This window comes from Microchirus variegatus (genome assembly GCF_963457635.1).
Source record: "Microchirus variegatus genome assembly, chromosome: 4".
NCBI lineage: Eukaryota > Metazoa > Chordata > Actinopteri > Pleuronectiformes > Soleidae > Microchirus > Microchirus variegatus.
In genome coordinates this window covers 8,955,733-8,969,414 of record NC_139805.1, presented here as the reverse complement: position 1 = coordinate 8,969,414, position 13,682 = coordinate 8,955,733, and the positions used below count along the sequence as shown (strand labels likewise).

Sequence of the window (13,682 nt, the reverse complement as noted above, 5' to 3'; positions counted from 1 at the left end):
TAATATACTTAAATATAGGGTATCTAGCTAGCTCGCTAGTTACTTACAATATTTTGCATTAAATTTATAAAGTAGTATTTTGTTTTAAGTTGAGCTACTAGACACTTAATTAGGTCCAATTGCTTGATAAAGTAAATATCTCATCAGCCAATCACATAGCAGCAACTCAATGCATTTTAGCGCAAAGACGTGGTCAAGACGACCTGCTGAAGTTCAAACTGAGCATCAGTGCCGTCAGAGGCTTTATGGATCTCAATGTGGTTTTTCCTATTTAAATAAAACAAATTAAAATAAATAACCACTGGTTACAACCAAAGTATGAACCAGATCATGTCAGACCACACCAGGTTTCACTCTATTAGATGTCCTGTGTACTGTGAGTATATGTTTTCAGATCTAATTTATTATTTCAAAGGAAGCAGCCCATCATTTAGTGAAGGTTTCATTCAGAAAGGGCGGCAGCAGCAGGGTAACCTGAATCCTACATATATACGTATGTAAATAAAAATAAATAAAAGAGCAACATCTTATTTTAACTAATTATTTTTTTAATAGAAAAAGATTAACAACCAAAAATACAAAAAGAAACTGCATATGTACAGCACTCTGTTGTTTTCTTCCAACATAAAACAGAACGTTAGCTGATATACACTAAATGATACGTGTAAATTGTAATAACCAAGGGCTAATTCGACAACACTGAACCTATTCTTGTCTTCATGAAGTATAAACACTTCATAGCTAGTATCAGCATGACCTATGGTGTTATTGTTATTTCATGCAGGGAGACAATGGTGGGTATTTTTGTCTGAACTTTCAAAACAAACAGGTCGTAGCACAGACTTTACACGTCTGCTCAGGATGTTCTTAATTATCAAGTATTATAGGATTAATCAGGTTTGAGAGCAAACCAACAAAACAAAACCTGCCGTATAAACAAGAGCATCACTGACAATAAACGAGGTGCAAAGTGCATTTTACATAGCAACGCCTGACAGACTAAGACCAATGCACTTAAGTGTAACTATGAAACGAGTACTGTGTTATTAAGAAGAAGTGAATGCATTTTAACACAGATGAGGTACTCAAACTTTGGCCCGATGCGACGAGAGCATTCCTATAGTGCAATTTAGGCTGAGGACAGAGTCTAACATGAATATCATATCTATCATCGTCGTTCAGCAGACAATGCCCCGCATGTTGAGTAGTTCTTCTGTAGAAAGGTTTACTTTAGAAACTGTTTGAGGCCTTAACTGACACCACTTAAATAACAGAAATACTGCTAAACTAACATTGTTCAGAAGTGAAATAACAAAAACTAAAGAAAACACTGTCAAATGGGCTCCTATTGCTTTGAAGGCCTTCGCTTTTCTCGTGTCAGATAAAGTCGGCGTTAGCAACTGAGCTCCTCTCAGTCTGTTCAGCTGAAAACGTCCCACTGCACTGAACCATCTCTGACCTCTGACCTCGACTCTCTGAGAGCGGGCGCAAGTCTCCTGAACTTCTGTCTCCCTGGAACCAACAGGACGTCCAGCCGAGAAAAGTGAAGTGGAGGTGGTCAGGGGTCATCTTTTGACCTTCGCATCCTCCTTGAGCTTCCAAAACATCAGCTCCATGCAGGCAGACGCATCTTCACTCGAGTCGTGGCCCTCCACTGGAAACACACGGAGACACAATCAACCACATGATTTCTTCTTTTTAAATGAAAAAAAAACAACACAAAAGCAGGGCCATTTTAATTTGATAGATACATTCATTATTAAATGTTTGCATTAAATATAATATTTATAATATTGTGTAATTGTTTATCTGTATACGGAGCTGCTGAAACCCTGTTCTCTCCCCACTGTGGGATAAATAAAGCTATCTTATCTTATCTTAAATATCACAGAAATAAAATGGTTGAGTTTACAGCAGGGGACTCTGTAAAGTCTGCCAGACAGTAAAAGCTCATACTCTGTGCGGATGAGATGGTCAATCACTATCCTCTGAGCCTGCCTAAGAACAGACTGAAGGGGTACTTCGTCTTCCCCATCACCTTCATAGGCACATTAAAATAAGAAGTAAAAAGTAACAACTGCATCTTAAGGAATCTTGAGTTCTGCTGTAAACTGTTTCGTCAGTGTGGGTGAGTGACATCTGCTGGTGACGTGGCCGACATGCAGTCAGATTCACATTTAGATTTATGAGCCAACTCTGCATTTTCTATTAAAGGTGAAAATCTGTCAAATCATCTTCTCCAACTTTCACTGCATCAGCGATACTCATTCACTGGTTACTCAAACGCTGGTTGTCCTGTGTAATGTTTCTCACCGTTGTCCTGAATGATGCGTTTGAGGTGGTCAGCCATCAGGTTTCTCAAGGCACGTTTGTAGGGCAAGCCAATGCGGTGAGGGAACACAATGGCTGTGTCTATGACTGAACTGTGGATTAGCTGGAAATGAACAGAAAGATACAGAGAATATTATTGAAAGCATTTTATTTACTCCATCCCTTCCCGTCTTCTTGGTTAAGTTACCAATTCAATTAGGTGTTACAAATTTACTTTTGTCACAATTGATATTGTCATATGTCATCTTTAAAAAGTGGTTATCCATATAGAAAATTTGGACACTGCTGTATTTTGCTGACTTAATTTTCAGCATGAAATAGTGTTGTGTCGGTCATGAGTGATTCGTTCGAAAGTAAGAATCATTTGAGTGAACGAACTGACTGGGATCATTTCATGAATTGATTCCTTCCTTTCTTAGGGTGGCAACCGGGAGTGGAACTGTGAATCACTCGTGAAGTCGTTCACCGACGCCGTCCCTCACTCGTGAATCTTCGGCAAACGACGCCAGCCAACGTGCGCCACGTTGGAGGGAGTGACTGGTAAGAAGAACTGTGTCTGCCGTGCTGCTGTGATTCGTTCGCGCTGTCAGTCAGTGACTCAGTCATGATTCGCGAACGAACTGAGAGCTCGTGTACTGTGGCTGTGGATGTGAATCTCGCGAACAAACGGTCACACAGAGAGCTGGTGAACTGTGGCTGAGGACATGAACCTCGTCCGCGCTGTCACTCACTCTATGACCTGTGGCACGAACGTACTGCACTCAGGGAGGATGTGAGTAACGTAGCAGGGCACTGGGCTCCTGCTTAGCACTGAACAATTTGGTGAACAAATCTTTTGAACGAATCATTTTAATGAACCGATTCTAGTGATTCAGTATACTCAAATGAACTGCCGATCCCATCACTAGCATGAAAATTAAGTATCTCTGGTAAATTAATCTCAATCCATGGTTCTCAAATTGTGGTACCACCAGTGGTACACGAGCATCCTCTGGAAAAACTGTTCTACCCTATATACCAGAGATCAGAGTGGAGCTGAGGAATTTTGACCAGAGTGAGTAGAAAATGAAACAAACAACAAAAGAAATGTATTACATGAAATAATAATAATTAGAGTCACTTTATCTCTCGCTCCATCTTAATCTTATTTCACTATCCCAGTGTGAAGCACATGTGAGGAAGAGGAGGATGATAAGAGAGCAAATTATTAGGAAGTCCGTAGCTGACTTTGCTCGGTCTATTTACACCACTGTAACATTTTAACATTGGCGATAATGGTGATACTGTGATATTTTCTCAGGTGGTACTTATAAAAAGTTTGCGAACCACTGATTTATAGATTTCCTTGAAAAATACTGATCACGGTACCTTCAGGGCGAGGAGGTCGCTCTCTAGACTGTGTCCAATCAGGATGGAGTCAGCGCTGAACATACTGAGCAACACGGCCTGAACATCTCTCAGAGTGATGGTGGCGTTCTCCAAGTCCTCCTCTGTCACACCTGAAAATCTGTGAATCATGTGTGAAATGAATGTTGCTGTTACAAAACAAAAACACAGGGAAGATTTGCTGTGTTTTCAGTGGCAGTTGAAAGGCACTAACTCACCGCGTGTTATAGTCGACCACTTTCTTTACAGGTTTGACAAAGGTGTCGTAGATGACTTTCATCTTTGAGTCGATGACGGTCACTCTGGTCAGTTCCAGGCCCAGTCTTGTATAACACTGTTACACAGAAGAGGTAAATAAACCCCTCAAGTATAATAAAAGCAGCAAACAACAACACATATTTGACAGCTCTCCTTTTCCAATAAGAATAAAACAGGCCTACAGTAAGTACTAACATTAGAGTTACTTTAGCGTCACTCACCATCTCACAGTCCAAAGCAAACACTCCTCCATTGCCATCTGGAGGTAGAGGTTTACTGAAAGTTGACATATAACCATCTAAAAACTCCTTACGTCCATCCTGAACGTGTTGCTGTGGGAGTACGGAAAATTTCAACTCAGAAAATGATCATGAATACACTTAAAGAAGCTTTGATATCACATTGAAATACATTCTGGAAAATTCTGTTTTATTGTCAACTCAGGGACACAGAAATAAACGAAATTGACTGACCTCTAGTGGTCAAACTGAAGCCAAGTCAAATTAAACATTTCCTGTGTTGCTTACTATAAAAATGCTATAGTAAGAACAAATATGTTCGTGTCATGATTTATATTGTAAATTTGTTCACAAATACAACAGTTGTGTCATCCTCAAGTACAAAAAACAAAACAATCAACAAGTGAGGCAGAAACGTTGTAAATATTGATGCTGTAAACCTATCCCAGTCCTTTTATACTGCACAACGTTTGTACCTTTGCCACTTGGCATCCTGGAGCGCCCACAGCAGCAGCACAGCAGCTGTAGCTGGTCTCCCAGCCTCCAGCGACTGACGGAGAGGACAGAAGAGACAAAGTCAGGGACTGACATTGTTGAGGATGTCGAGGACAGCAATCGATAAAGGTGGGAAATATACAATTGTATTATACATGACATTTACAATAAATAAATGTAACCAAATCTACCTTTATGTCTGCGTAATCGTCCCCAGTGATGACTGCATTCCTCTTTTCGGACACAGTTGCCATTGACATTGATCTTGTATTCTGCTCCACATCGACAGCAAATCTTGGAAAACGCTGGAAAAAAATTACAGATCCTGTGTAACTACTCTCGCATATGTTTTAACCAGACCTCCATAATAACGTGTCAGCATTAGAGCAAGGTATGGACACACCCACTGTAATACTATGGGACACACCCCAGTTTGTTTATGCTTCTTTAAACTAATAATGAAGGTCTTGAGTTCAGGATTTATCATCAGTGTGTCAGCACATCTGTGCAAATCTTGTCTTTAAAAAAAACCTTTCAAAGACAAGTATAAAGCTTGTGAGACACACGGCCAATGGTAAACGACTGTATATCACCATCTGGCGAACTGCTGGACCATACATCTACATCTAGAGCTATGGAGAAACTTACGGTCTGCAAGGTTTTTTTTCTCTGGAAGGTTGTATATCAGTGCCTTGCCAGGGGCTTCTGGGTTTACTCTTGGGTATCCGTTCTCCTGGAGCTGCTCTTCTGTCATCAGGTATGATTTCAGTTTCATGTACAGTGTAGTTCCTAGACACAGACAGAGCAACAGGTCAAATTACATTTATATTACACATGGATTCATGCTAATCCCAAACTGGACTGGCTTAAAGGACACATATTATACCCCAATTCTCCAAGTTAACCTAGTTCCCTGGTGTCCTAATGAACATGTCTGTGACATGCTTTGGTCAAAATACCTTAAGAATGAAGCACCACAGCAGTTCAATCATGCCTGCCAAAACAGCCCTGTTCAGAACACTCTGTTTTGAGTGCCTGTCTCTTTAAATGCAAATGAGACACAGGAAACTACGTCAGCGTCACTGAGGCTCCAGCAGCTAACAGCAGTTAGCATTTAGAAAAGCCATCATTAGCCGACTCTAGTCGGCACTTTGCCGTCATTTATAAAATGTAAATCCTCTGAGGCTGGAAGTTTGTGTAGAACTCTGTGCTGTACTGTGCAGCCAAGAATAGAACACTTTGCGGACTTCTGCTCTTCTGGATACTATTGCCCTCACCTGCACTCTTGTATTTTTACAGACAAAGTGGCGGTCCAAGAGACAGTACCAGGAATGTCTCATTGCGACGTCCCAGTGAGTGCAGAAGTCAACATTGCATGTTTTATCTCCTGTACTTAGACTGAAGTCCAATGTATACTTCTGCAAAAAGTGCTCTACGTAGGTTACCGGGACCCCTCTATGTCGCCGGAGAGGCTATTTTTTAAGGACAGGCCGAGCTAACCCTACTCTGTGCGCACCGAGTGTCCACAGAGGCGGATCACCGCCGACAACGACACTGCCAAACTATAAACATATCTTACTACACACAGCACATGTTTAGACTCTAAATGGCCAATTTCTCGCCTCAAATGATCTTAAAACTGCGTTCTCCGCGGTTACGCAGTCGGATAACGCATTACGCAGTAAGAGAAGTATAATGTGGCTTTAAGGCAGACCACAAAAACATGAGTGAGTCATCTTTTTTCACACTTTGCCAGCTCATAGGGCCTCCAGAGTCCCAAATATAAGTGTTAAAAAGTAGATTTTGCATAATATGTCACCATTTAAGATTGGCAGTGCTGAGACATAGTGTACATCCCCAAGACATTTGTCCAAGCTGAGTAGGTGTTTTTTCAGAGGTTGCAGATAGTTAACAGTAAACAGAAATTGAGAAAAAACACTGAAAGCATGATCCTATACATCATGACTAAGGCCCTCCACTGTTGGCTGAGGAGAAATTAAGCGTTTCCCCTCACCACTGAGTTTCTCCTCCTGCTGTTTTCCCATCCTGTTGACAGTGAAGCTGGTTGTAGCAGCCAAACGACCCCCCAGAACTTCCTCATGAGACTGGGCCTTCCTGTTGGCATGTAACCCCTGGTCCTCTGCAAACACACACACACATAGGTACACAACTGAAATACATGTGATAAAATTCAATACATCTTGAAAATGTCATAATATATTTTATTTTCATTAATAGTTTCCCAATCTTTGTATATGGGGACCCACATTTTTATGGTGACAAACTATTATGACTCAATTTCTGACTGTTTTTACTGCAATTTCTACCACAAATAATATTATTGTGACCAGGTAAACCAACCATTTTCAAGAGATAGTTAGAAAAATGACTCCTGACCCTGTCTTTGGGAAACACTGACAAGTTTTGTTGAACCTGACACATTGATACTGTAAAAGCCATTTCTGTGTTTAGCTATTGTTTTTATATCACATTTGTAAAAAACAAAACAACCATGTAAATAATGACTGACATTTCTGTGTGTTGTACTGTTGATGCACAGAGAGTGAGTGAGGAGAGACATACTGGTGACAGGTGAGGGACAGGAGCTGCTCTTGCTGCGAAGCTTCTTTAGAGTATTGACAGCTACATTGAGGTAGATGTTCTTACTGCTACTTCGGTCATACACCAGCTTCTCCTCTTCAAGGGCCTGAAAAATTATAAACACTTCTTTCACCGTCCAAAAAACTCCCCAGCTTATTCTACTGTAAAATACATGAGAGTCCTGAACACACACTATCACTGCATCACTGACAGATCATTATTTTTACCATGTCGAAGGCAAAGTCTTCCGATGGGCAAAATTTCACACATTCATCGATGAAAGTGTTGAGGTAGCGCTGGCGGACGTTGGTAGGAACTTTGGCCCCAAACTCACAGGGGATGATTGGGCGTTTCATTGAAGAACTCTAAAACAAGTCAAATTACAGAGAGAACACTGGCAGTAGATCACACTTAATACAGATTAAACAAAACACTGCAATATGTGCAGCCTGAAAGTTTGAGAAAAAACAGAGACACAACTTGGCCATGGATAAGTAGGACAAAATGGCAATAACAAGATACAGAAACCTCTGGATACCTTCATGGTGGGGGTGTGTGCCACCCTCTTTGCCATTACGGTGGACGTGGTCTTGGACAAAATACCAGCAGTGGTCTGAGCCTTGACAGTGTGATGAGATTGGCTGGGCGATAGCACTCGACTCACAGCTGATTTAGCATCTACTGAACCTAGTTAGACAAATGCATACACAGATGGGTCTTCAAAATCTGAAAGTCAAAATAGTTCAATTTCAAACCACACCACAGTAGTGGAGGTGCTCATACTTGATTTGGATGACATCTGTGGACTGGGACGGTGTGCTATTCTCTTCCTCTCTCCAGAGAAGCTAGGGTTGGAGCTCTGTGAGGCAGCTTTGACTGAAGCAGAAAGCTGGACAGCTTGATGCTGCGCCAGCTGCATCCGCTGGTAACAGACCTCCTGGGCGGTGGGTCTCTTGTACGGGCGCACCGCAGTCTTAGGTGCGTCAGCCTGAAAATCAGGAACAAGTTTTATTACAGAGTTTTTAATAGCACTCTTATTACAGGGCAAGGAATAGGTGAAATCATTATTCTTAATAATGAAGGATTAACTGCAACTGATGGTTTAGTGACAACACCCACGTGTCTCATACCTTTCTGTGATTATTGTATAAACTCAAACTCAAATTAAAGGACCGAATGTGCCGACACAGCTTAAGATGGGAGGGCAACTTGTAAGAGCTGCTTCGCCCACGACATCCACTTTTATTGAATTGTCCTTGGGATCTTGGTCAAAGTCAGTCTTAGTAATTTTCTTTGCTGAGCCAGAGATGTTGGAATTTCCATTTCCCAGGCATCATGTAATTTGCTCTCTCTTGCTCACTGCTATTAATTACGGCTCAAGCATCAAGCAAAGCAGGGCGCCTGAAACAGTAAGTGGTGTCGTAACAAACAAGGGCAACGGCGGGAGACATTTACCTCAATACCAACTGAAATTCTTTCTGGGATTTCAAAACTTTCAAGAATTTCAAGGACTTGTGGAACACTGCATTTGGTTTCATATTATCACACAGTAATTTAGTCTGCAGCAACACAAGCAGCAGACCAAACAGCAACCACAAAAACACAACCAGAGCCGAGGTCGACCGGTATGTCAAAATGATGCTGCTTTCTCAGAAATCTGATCTCAGTTTCATGCAGTCAGTGTAGCATTATATGAAGAGCGGTCCCTGAACTTAAACTCAATCCACAAAAGAATCCAGCCAAGAACCGTGAAACCTCTCGATGAAAACAGGTGTCATAAAAAGCAACAATTTGGTTGCTTCTGTATTGTTTTCCATGAAATAATCGAGATGGAATTATCGTTGAAAGTACAATTTAAGTGCCTAAGACATCATGTTGAATATTGTCACATCTGTCTCTCAGCTAATGACCATATAGATGCTGAATTTGTCATTTATATTCAGTGTTTTTGATTGGTTTACATCGAGTAGAACACGTGCACACTAAAATTTATGCAATTTCCATGATAATAGCTCAAATTCGTGTGGACAAGAAATAAAAAACAGGTATTTTTATTCAATCTTCTGATGATGCTTTAAAAAAAAATTCCACTGTGAGAAAGTGATGGCTCACTGATGAGACCTCAGCTGACTGGTTAGCTCACTATAACACTGACAGCTGGTTTACAGTCAAATCAGACCCACTGGAAAGCCCCACTTATTCTCATATCACACTTCCTTGTGTGATGTAATGGCACCAGCAGAAGCACACACTGCCGTGGGCCAAGGTAAATGTCATTCTATCGCCTCGTGACTCATTACAGAACAATAGAATATTTAGCTCTACTGAAATATGCCAGGCCTTTGGTGTCACAGGTGACGACCTTGAGTTCACAACAGTATCGCGACAGAGGTAAAAATACTGAATAAATCTGAGAGTATGCAACAAGAAACTAAAGTAAAAGAAATGCCTGTATTTTATAACATCATATGGAGTCAAGGGTCATTCCTTGAATGTAAATTGGTTATCAAATGAGCACAAAAGAACTATTGGGTCAGCTCTGAACCGCTTAACCAACGACTCAGAAAGAAGCAAATAAGAAAACCTTGAAAAAAACTTCACTTCAATCACCGTGTGACAGCAACAAATCATGAGTGAATACAACCAAGAGGTGATTGTTCATTTTCCCCTACTGACAGCAAAAATGTGACTCAATTTAAAAAGCACACATTGAAGTATTGTGCACATTATGATGAATTAAGAACACAGAGACTCCAAATATCTGGAATCTGGACAGATCTGAATAAAAGTGTCCTGTAAGCCAGTTTGGGCTGAACTTGTTTTCTACAATATAATAAAAAAATCTGTCAAAATGTATAAAGAGAGTGATGTCATAGTTCATAAAACAGGTAAAGATATAATGTGTTCATTACTGCTTGGTTACAGCCTTGTGTGATGGATGATGAAGAAGAAGTTGTATAACTTACATTTCCTTTGGCAACAAAATGAGAGACTCTCTTCTTTTGACCAGGGAAGAGAGTGGTTAAAGTGCTCTCTGTGCTCTCCTCCACTGAATCCCTGGAGGGCTGAGAGGAAAAACACACAATGTTTTTTTCCAAATCTAATTTCACTGCCTGGCAAGAGCAAAATGTCCAAATGAAGAAGACACAGAATGAGAATGAAAAGAAGAAGAAAACAGGAATACCAGTTTAGTTTGCCGGCCCTTGTCTTCCTTCTTCACGTCCTTGGATTCGTTGAAGATTCGCAAACACTCCTCCATGGGATCCGAGTCAAAGTCCAGCTCGTCCTGGAAGCTGGAGAAGTCGATTCCAACATGATCGACCTCGTCCTTACCTGCACTGCTGGCCTCCATGTCGTAGTCACCCTCATTATCAGAGGAAGATGGAGTCAGCTCAGAAGATTTCCTCTTGTTTAGGGATCCCCTCTTTAAGGCATCGGCTGATTTTCTCACCAAAACCTCCTCTGATTCATCATCGCTGTCATCAATCTCTATTGGTTCAGCTTCCTCTGGACTCTCATCTCCGAACAGATCAGCGTGGCTCAGACTCGCATGCTGGCGTTTGTTCCCAAATCTTTTCGCATTTGATGAACCAATGTTTTGCTTTATCTTATTGCTTTCTTTACTGGAACTGCTACTGCTCCCACTATTAGAACTGCTTTTTATGACTCTCTTCACATCCTTTTCTCTTTTACTACCATCAAGTTTACCATTTTTATGTAGGTGGTCCTTATTCTTGACGTGGTCTAATAATCGGTCTTTCTTGCTTTCCCTCACACCATTATCTGAGACTTTAACTCTTTTGCTTGCATCCATTTTGGCTTTTTCCACAGCTTTGATCTTCCCATCACTTCTCTTTTCGTCTCTGCCCTCCTTCTGAATTTTGTCCCTTGTCTTTTCCTTTACTATGCTTTTTCTGTCATCTCTCTTCCCAAGACTCTTATTCTCCTTTTTTGCAGACACCTGGTTTGAGCTCTTGAGTGAACTTTTGTCCTTACTACTGCTGCTACTACTCTTAGTGCTAAGCAGTTTGTTTACATCTTTTTCAGGTTTATGTAGCTTATCAGATTTAACACTTTTCTCATGACCTGTTCGACGAGCCACCTTCTTTTTTTCTGGACTACTCTTTTGTTTCATATGGATGTCTGAGTCTTTTACTAAGTCCTGTTTATTCTTCTGTGTCAGAGCATTTAATACACTTTCAGTTCTCTCCTTTCTCTCCTTCCCAAAAGTGACAGCACCTAATCCAGAGTTGTTTTTTCTCTGCTGGAGGTTGCTAAGAGACATGGGTCGATACTCTGTTCCAGAGCTCTCCCCATCAGAGTCAGAGAATGTGTATTTTATCATGTCTACAGTCAGCTGCTGTGGTTTTTTTACACCTACAACATTCTCCCCGTCTGACAAATCACGCACGAGCAGTTTCTGTTTCTTGCTCCCGTCTGTCCTAGCGGCTTGGGCCACCTCGACCCTCTTGCCTTTTACTTTGATTCCAGCAGAGTAGTTTGAGAGTGGGTCATACTCCATGTCTGTAGATGGCCTTGAATTATCCAAAGTGTATATACACTTGGTGGATAATGTGCTGTTTGAACTATTTGTGGTGGGAGGGGAAGAGGGTGGTTGGTGAGCATGTGTCCGAGTGGGAGGCTTTTTCACGGAAGTCGGAACATATTCCATGGAGTTACTGTTTTTCCCCTGGTTATCTGAATCCAAGGTGTACTTGCTGCAGCCAGGGGTGGGATTATAACCTCCCGATGTGATCTGATAACTTCCAGGATCATAAGCCATGTGTGAAGCTGCCCTTTTCTTTTTAGCAGCAACACCCGAAGACAAACTGACATTTGGGCTGGGACTGTACGGTTCATCCTCAATTCGAGAGAGTTTCCTCTTCTCCCTCTCCACCTCACTGCGGACCTCCTCGATGGCCTTGTTGACCAGCTCCAGAGCTCCGTCGAAGTCTTCCGAGGCATCCTGCTTTCCATCCTGCTGCTCCTGAGGTCTCACTACTTCTGGGTTGAAGGGATCATAACCTTGTTCTGCCGAGAGAGACAAAGCAAAAGGTCTTAATAACAAGAACAGGCAAGTAACGCAACAAATAAGATGCAGCTGCAGCTTTCCTCCCATAGTGAAATTATGCGTCTACTTTGATTTACAAGCTGTCGTTAAAACTGTCGTTTAAGCTTAAAACAGCTTAAAAATGTGATATCAAACCGAATGCTTATATTCAACAATTAACTTTCGAACCAAGTTTTAAGAGAGCATCTTAAAACTTGCAACAATGCTGCAACAAATACATGCTCCATAGTAAACATTTCAGGGGATGTGGGTTACGTTCCAAGATAGAAATAAATAGATTTAAGTGGTGATCTGGAATGACTTTCCTTGCAATATAGGAGAGTGTATAGTCATTGGTGGTCTTGGCAGAGGTGCTCTCTCTCTTGATGGGAAACGTACCACTTGTGAATGATGGTTAGAAGTTTTTGAGGCCAGAAAATAATCCATGCATACTTATTTTTTGGGGACAAGGGTTGGGATGGAAGGGAATATACCATCCCTATCCATTTAGTACATAGTTGTGTTTGAGCTTATTGTTTAATTAGCATGCTCCCTTAATTTCATAGCAGTTTGTCCTGTTCTTCACTTTAATGAGGTAAACACCTAACAAAGTGATTACAATTTGGCACAGTGCCCAACGATGACACAAAACCGCTGAACACCTTTGTCTCCTGGATATATTTCCATCAGTGGTGTCGGTTTCACATACACACACACACACACACACAGTTTTGACTGAGACGTTTAAGGATTCACGTATACATTACGGGTTTTACGTAATAATAACAACAAAGCTAAGCACCTTTGTGTGCGGAGTGGAGGTCTCTCTGCTTTTTAACGTCTGTCGTTCCTCCGTACGACGTTCGTCTCTGCTGGCTGTGCCTGAAGTGACAGTAGGGTCTGTTACACCCATTCTTGCCGCCGTTGCCCTCGCTGCACTCGGTGTAAAACGGACAGTCGATCCCTCGAAAGAAGCCGGTGGACCGTAACATGACGCCGTGGTGATGATATCATGCCCGCAAGAATCGCTCGGCCGTTTGTCCGCGTCGTTTCCCTTCGAACTGCGAGAGCGAAGGAACAATAATAACAACGTCCCTACGGTGCCATGTTGGATTGGAAGGTGGTCGCGCGAAATCGCGCGTGAAATCTCGTGTGAAGTTGCAAGTGCCTCCTTCCCTCTGACGTCACCTGGGACGTAAAACGTCATCCCTTAATGTACGTCACATAAACCTTCCCGAAATCAGACTAAACAGGAAATGTGACCCTTTCCCCAAACTATGTTCATCAAATCTAAGCTTTAACTTTATATTAATTAATGAATA

At 41.6% G+C, this 13,682-nt stretch overlaps 1 protein-coding gene across 1 annotated transcript; it reads right to left on the bottom strand.

Annotated features, from left to right (window-relative positions):
* Positions 1-625: 625 nt before the first annotated feature.
* rexo1 (REX1, RNA exonuclease 1 homolog) lies at positions 626-13,614 on the bottom strand. The gene is made up of 16 exons (XM_083887874.1): positions 13,163-13,614; positions 10,495-12,341; positions 10,277-10,375; positions 8,094-8,298; positions 7,849-7,997; positions 7,538-7,675; positions 7,293-7,416; positions 6,724-6,849; positions 5,358-5,498; positions 4,901-5,014; positions 4,691-4,764; positions 4,197-4,307; positions 3,936-4,051; positions 3,700-3,838; positions 2,314-2,434; positions 626-1,654 (listed from the first exon to the last, which is right to left on the bottom strand). Exons 1-16 carry the CDS (start codon positions 13,350-13,352, stop codon positions 1,566-1,568), a joined length of 3,783 nt encoding a protein of 1,260 aa, XP_083744000.1. The 5' UTR covers positions 13,353-13,614; the 3' UTR covers positions 626-1,565.
* Positions 13,615-13,682: the final 68 nt, after the last annotated feature.

Bases quoted from the DNA above. Each gene is read 5' to 3' on its own strand.
- rexo1 (XM_083887874.1), bottom strand. From the start codon at position 13,352: ATGTTACGGTCCACCGGCTTCTTTCGAGGGATCGACTGTCCGTTTTAC. The intron at 10,376-10,494 runs GTATTCCTGTTT...TTTTCCTCTCAG, and splicing joins AGGGCCGGCAAACTAAACTG to CCCTCCAGGGATTCAGTGGA. The intron at 5,499-6,723 runs GTGAGGGGAAAC...GTCTGTGTCTAG, and splicing joins GCAGGAGGAGAAACTCAGTG to GAACTACACTGTACATGAAA.